Below are 6,395 nucleotides of genomic sequence, written 5' to 3' on the forward strand. Positions count from 1 at the left end.
TTTGGGGGACTGGCAAGGAGTGGGGAGCTGGTGAGGGTTAGGGGGCACTTCCTATACTCCTAAGGGGACCTCAAGGTCTCACGACTGGGCAGCCAGCTGCCTTTGGGTTGAAGTGCTCCTGAGAAACAGCTTGGGAATCAGGACAGCTGGGCCCCACCCCGCCTGCCCATTGTTCCCACATTCCCTCACACGATGCAGCCTCCCTGGTTGCCCCTTGCTATCTGGGAAGTAGAGCTGATCCCTGTCTCTCTGGGTTCCACTGGGATGGGATCCCAAGCTGAGTCAGGTGACTTCTAGGGAGTAGGGGTTTAGCAAGCGGGGCTGCATATTCTTCCAAGAATTGTGTGTTAGTATTGAGCAGTTTGGATTGGGTTGGTAGAGGGGTGCTTTTCAGGAGACAGTTTCTTTCACCTCCTGTACCTGGGGTGTCTCCTCTTCATGTGACCAGCTCACTGTGGAGGAACTGAGGTGGGATGGGGAGAACTGGGGGGCAAGATACTGATTCAGAGTTGGGAGGTCTGGACTGTCACCCCATCCCTGCCAATGTCCTGGGCACGGCACTTGGCCCTCCTGGGCTCGCTTCCTCTGAATCAGTGGGCTCTGCTCTGCCTGTCTGTCTCCTGGGCTCTGAAGAAGCAGTGCTGTACAGGCAGGACCCAGGAAGCGAAGGAGGAGAAGGGGCCAGGGTGGGGGGATATATGGTGTATCCCTCACGAAGGGCTGGCCTTGTCTTGCCTTCCAGGTTGGTTTTGACCCTCACCCCCCGATGCGGACCACGGGCCTGCCCTCAAGCCTCACCTCCATTCCTGGGGGAAAACCGTAAGCTCTGGCTGCCCTTACGGCATGCTGCCTGGGGAGGGCAGAGGAGAGCACAAACACCCCTCTCCATCCCCTGCCCTGGTGGACCTCTCTTGAGAGGTTCTTAAAAGACCAGGTTGCAGCCTCCGTCCATACTCCTGATCAGCCCAGGGTTCTCTCTAAAAGGGGAACTGAGAGGGATTCAGAGGTAGGGTCACTGGGTTCTGGAAGGGAAGGAATATAGCAGATGTTAGGGCCTCCTAATCAAATGACATGGTTGACCTGGGGGTTCCTTTGGGTTCTACCTGTTTGACATGCCCCCAACTGGCACCCACTGAGCTTGAAGCAGCAGGCAGACCACATCTGCTCACCTCCTGGCTCCGATGTATACTTCATGATTTATTTGGGGACATAAACAGATCCCCTCCCCAAGATCACTGGCTCCTGGAGGAGGGGGTGGCATCCTACTGGGACCTTTTCAGGGGTGGTCAGTGTGCTGGGGATGTTGAAGACACCCCTATCATAGAGGCCACTCCAAGGCACGGTGGGCTAGTCACCTGGTTTGGAGCAAGGATGTATAAGCAGGAGCAGAAGTCAAGGCAGGAATATTAATCATTCCCCGCTCTGGTGAAGCCTGGTCAAGGAAGTTAGGGTTAGTGGGTTCCCTAAGATTTGGGGTGAAGGTGAAGACAGGGAGGCCAGTTGGGGTGGTGCCAGTGGAATGGGGCCGGGTGTGGGGGAACTGGAGAGGACTGTGGACAGCAGAAGTGACATCCTCACCCTTTCAGAGCATACTCTTTCCACGTGAGTGCTGATGGGCAGATGCAGCCTGTGCCCTTCCCCCACGATGCCCTGGCTGGCCCCGGCATCCCAAGGCACGCCCGGCAGATCAACACGCTCAGCCATGGGGAGGTGGTGTGTGCTGTGACCATCAGCAACCCCACGCGACACGTCTACACAGGCGGCAAGGGTTGTGTGAAAATCTGGGACATCAGCCAGCCAGGCAGCAAGAGCCCCATTTCCCAGCTGGACTGCCTGGTGAGGATTCCAGGGCTGTGGGCACCTCTAGCGGCCATGGAAGAGCAGGGTAGCCTGGGCCAGGGGGAAAGCCCTGTTGACCTGACCTGGCCTGGCTCAGCTCTGTTATTGGCTGGGTGACTTTGGGCAAGCCGGCTAACCTCCCTGAGCCCTGGTGTTACTAACTGGAGGTGATACTGACCTGAGGTTTGAGAAAAAATGCTGAAAGATTGAAGGGCTGTGAATGAGCAGTGAAGATGGCCGGGCAGGATGTGATCAGGGGAGGTGAGGGTGACTCTCCTGGTCCCTGGAAAGGAGGTGGGCAATGCTCCTCACTGCCCTTTCTTTCTCCAGAACAGGGACAACTACATCCGCTCCTGCAAGCTGCTCCCTGATGGGCGCACACTCATCGTGGGCGGGGAGGCCAGCACGCTGACCATCTGGGACCTGGCCTCACCCACACCCCGCATCAAGGCTGAGCTGACGTCCTCTGCCCCCGCCTGCTATGCCCTGGCCATCAGTCCCGATGCCAAAGTCTGCTTTTCCTGCTGCAGCGATGGGAACATCGCTGTGTGGGACCTGCACAACCAGACGCTTGTCAGGTAAGGCCATGGGAGGGACCGTGTGCGAGTCCGCCGGACCTGTGCCTCCGCTTCCCCATGTGAGGTAGGCACAGTGCAGTACCTCCCTCAGAATGAGACATAGTGCGGTGGCAGCAGGGCTGGCCCAGAGTTGGCTCTCAGTGTACCTTGGCTGTCTTTGTTTGTCACATTACTGTTCGGCTTGCGTATGGCCTCAGTCCGTCAGTCCGTATTCATGCAGGGTATGAAGAGGGATTAAAAATACACAGTGAGGGGACACAGAGTGTCCACCTAGGAAGGTTCCTTTTTTATGCACCTGCCCTTGGACAAGACCCTTGAGTGTAGTGGGAGATGGGCCAGGCCCTGCTCTGCTGCAAGCTCCCTGAGGGACCATGGGCACATGGTATAAATACCCCGTTCTGGGCCTCAGTTTCCTCTTCTGCTCAGAGGCTGCCAGCTTGGCATTCAGTGGTTCCCGAGGCTCACCCATCCTCCCTGCTTGGCCTTCATAGGCAGTTCCAGGGCCACACAGACGGGGCCAGCTGCATAGACATCTCCCATGACGGCACCAAGCTGTGGACTGGGGGCCTGGACAACACTGTGCGCTCCTGGGATCTGCGGGAGGGTCGACAGCTGCAACAGCATGACTTTACCTCCCAGGTGAGCAGCTGAGACTCTCCTTCGGCCCTCTCCCCATAGCAGTGTATTTCCTCCTGGGACCCACGGAGCTGGGTCAGGCGACCTAGGTGGTCATTGCCGATGGATTTGAGAGCAACCTGAACCATCTGGGAAGACTTCCTGGAGGCGGCGGCAATGAAATAGCATCAACAAGGCCTTGGAATTGGATACACTTGACCCAGCTGCTTAGATTTAATCCCAGCTCTTCCACTGTTGAGCACTTTGGCCTCAGTATTCTCATTTCTGAGATGGGAATAATAGTAGGTGGCTACAATACCTTCCAGGTCTGGTGTGAGCACCTGAAATGGTCTTTCTAAAAGCCTTAGCCATTAACCTCATAGGAAGAGTTCTGTAAATGCTAGGTGTTATGATTTTTGTTATTGTTCTTATTACTCATTTTAATATTTTAGTAATACATATTTAATATTTTAGTGTGTTATTTGCACTTTTTTTTTTCCTTAAGCTAAGGCAAAAGTCACAGACAGAGAGTAATTTTGAAAGTAAAAGATCTGTGCCACTCTGAGTTTGAATCCTGGCTCTCCCACTTACTTTGTAGAGTCAGCAACCTCTCTGAGCCTCACCCTCCTCACCTATAAAATGGGGTGTGGGGGGTGGGGGAATGGCATCCCATGCCCCTGGGCTACTGGGCTGAGGGAGAGGAGGGCTTGGCTTTGCAAAGGGCAGGTAGGGAGGTGATGGGGAAGGAGTGGTGGGACCTGGAGGGTGGAGGTGGCTGAGCTCATTTCCCCTCCCACCCCCCTCGTCTCCCCACCCCACAGATCTTCTCACTGGGTTACTGCCCCACCGGAGAGTGGCTGGCTGTGGGCATGGAGAGCAGCAACGTGGAGGTGCTACACCACACCAAGCCGGACAAGTACCAGCTCCACCTGCACGAGAGCTGCGTGCTCTCCCTCAAGTTTGCCTACTGCGGTGAGCCGGGGGGCATGGGGACCCTGGCCGCCTGGCCTGTCCTCGGAACAGATGAGGGGCCCCAAGCTTATAACAGGAGCAGAGCCTCCTGACCCCGACTGGTGCCCCTCATCCTTGTCCTTGGAATGCAGATACTGCCACAGCGTACCAAACTCTCCTGCCAGCAGGACAGAGCCTGGTGCTGTTCCTTTAGGCAGTTGAGCCTATAGGCTTTGGCTGAGAGCCCTGGATTGAACTGTCTGCCTCTCCACTGACTAACTGTGCAGCCTGGGACACATCTCATTGTCTCTAACTGATGGGTCTTACTGTGTTGCCTGGGAATAGCACATCACCCCACATGGCTTTGGGGAGCACAGTGCCTTAACGCTGGTAGCACCCTGGCAGAGTAAGGGTGCCCGCAAACCACTGTCCTTGGTCGAGTCTGCAGACTTGGGGCTTGCTTTGCCATTTTCCAACACGTCCTGCTATCTTCCAGTAGAAATGAGAAGGATCAGTCCACTTTAGTGACTTCAAAAAAATGTTTTTGGGACATGTAATTGCTGCTGTTAAGTGCGTGCCCTGCTTTTTTCCATCTCAGCCCTGCCCACTCCTCCCCTTTGATTGCAGAGAAAGTGTCCATGTGTCTGTTACGTGTCTTGCTTACAAAATGCTTCTTGAAAGCAGAGTGTTGGCTAAGCACTGCTCTGTGGTTCATACTGCATTTCCATGGCAGCTGGCCACATCTGGGGAAGGTCTTCCTTTAGAGGGCAACAGGTCACAGTGTGACCCTTCTTGGTCTCTCTCCTTGCAGGCAAATGGTTTGTGAGCACTGGGAAGGATAACCTTCTCAACGCCTGGAGGACACCGTATGGAGCCAGCATATTCCAGGTACCACCTGCCATCCAAGTGCCCCTCTTGGTTCTGCCCAGAGTCAGGGCTGAGCCGCGGTGATGATGGGGGTGGGGGGTGAGGAGTAGGAGGCAAAGCAGGATCTGCCCAGGCCCTGCTGGCGCCTACCTGATGGGTCCAGTGTGGGTTTCCAGGAGCAAGAGCTTGGTCACATCACAGGGGCACTCCCTGCTGCTCATGGCATCTGACCTTTCAGGGTGAGAGCTTTTAGGCAGGGGTTTCCCTAGGATTTCTAGAGCAGACGGGAGTGAAAACATGCTCTTGGCTCTGGCCTGGACGCTGAGCGCTTCGAGAAGGTGTGTTAGGCAGTGGAGCAAACCGGGCCGCTTTTCTCAGAGCGGTGCTACCTGACGTTTGAGTGAATTTGTGTTTCATCAATGTAAGGAGAGGGCTGCGGCAGGAGGAAAAGGGGCCAGAAAAAGGTGGGAGAGGGAGGAGGCTGGGGCCTGACACCCAAGACCGCAGCGGGCCCTGTCAGTCAGCGACTCCTCCTCGCGGAAAAGCCCCCAGGAGGGGCATTTGTAACTGAGGGCACCTCATGGGCTGTGCACGGAGGCCACGCTGTGTGCACTCCTGGTTGGGGCTCTGAGCCGGGCAGGGGGAGGGGGTTTATTTAATTCAGGGCACTGAAGAGGTGCGGAGAGAAAGTGACTCCTGCCTTTTTTTTTCTTCTGCCCCTTCCCGCCTCTCCTCCAGTCTAAGGAATCCTCGTCTGTCTTGAGTTGTGACATTTCAGCGGATGACAAGTATATTGTAACCGGCTCTGGTGACAAGAAGGCCACAGTGTATGAGGTCATCTACTAAACAAGGACTCTTAACAGGGCTGTCAGACTCTGGGAGAGAAAGACTCAGCTGTGACAAGGCGTTCCTGGCAAGGGGCCCCGAGGCTGGCGAGGCCCGTGAGCAGCCGAGCCTCCCGGGGCTGCACTGCGGTGGGCCGGCGGGGCGGGCCCGCACGTCCGACGCCGCCCGCACACCTGTGATGCTGCGCCGCACCGGCGCGTCTCACAGACCGTGATGGGTGTCTCTCCTCTTGCCGTCCGCCGTCCTGGCAGATGCTACTAATAGGTTTATTTGGAGGCTCTTGGCTCCAGCGCCCCAGAGGCACCTGAGTCTCTGTCTTTCCTTCGCCTTTCTTTCGATCCGTCCCCATGCCTGGGCGCGGGACACTGGAGAGGACCACATCTGTGCCAGGGGAGGGGGTCTTACGTTCCCGCTTGTGCAGCGCACAAGATCTGTGAAAAATGTAAATAACAGACTCCTGTCTCGACTGGTCAGCGGGGGAGGAGGCTCCTTCTCACCAGAAACGCTAGCTGTGTATTTCGCCTGCTGTATTTGTAATCCACTCGTGGTGGTGGTGTTTTGTTTTTGTTTTTTAAACCGAAATTCCTGTCCAGGGAGAGGGAGGAATGGGAGAGAAATCTGGGGTGGAGGAAAGGAGCTCAGCTGGTCGCCACACTGACCAGTCCGGTACCCGGGGGGTGAGTGTGCCTCCGCGTGGAC

The 6,395-nt window shown here is 56.2% G+C and overlaps 1 protein-coding gene across 11 annotated transcripts in view; it reads left to right on the forward strand.

The window, feature by feature from the left end:
- TLE3 (TLE family member 3, transcriptional corepressor) overlaps positions 1 to 5,882 on the forward strand; it is a 44,196-nt gene extending 38,314 nt beyond the window's left edge. For 8 of the 11 annotated variants that reach the window (XM_090270076.1, XM_090270079.1, XM_090270078.1 and 5 more), the window contains exons 14-20: positions 743 to 819; positions 1,587 to 1,836; positions 2,170 to 2,417; positions 2,909 to 3,056; positions 3,854 to 4,004; positions 4,795 to 4,871; positions 5,589 to 5,882. In XM_090270076.1, coding sequence (XP_090126202.1) covers positions 743 to 819; positions 1,587 to 1,836; positions 2,170 to 2,417; positions 2,909 to 3,056; positions 3,854 to 4,004; positions 4,795 to 4,871; positions 5,589 to 5,696 — 1,059 coding nt within the window. In that variant the 3' untranslated portion in view covers positions 5,697 to 5,882. Of the gene's footprint in view, positions 1 to 718; positions 820 to 1,586; positions 1,837 to 2,169; positions 2,418 to 2,908; positions 3,057 to 3,853; positions 4,005 to 4,794; positions 4,872 to 5,588 lie in introns of all 11 variants that reach the window. The other 3 variants (XM_090270075.1, XM_090270077.1, XM_090270080.1) reach the window with 1 other exon arrangement.
- Positions 5,883 to 6,395: the final 513 nt, after the last annotated feature.

The sequence above is a fragment of the Furipterus horrens genome, unplaced genomic scaffold, assembly GCF_987537825.1.
Source record: "Furipterus horrens unplaced genomic scaffold, mFurHor1.1.pri manual_scaffold_3, whole genome shotgun sequence".
Taxonomy (NCBI): domain Eukaryota; kingdom Metazoa; phylum Chordata; class Mammalia; order Chiroptera; family Furipteridae; genus Furipterus; species Furipterus horrens.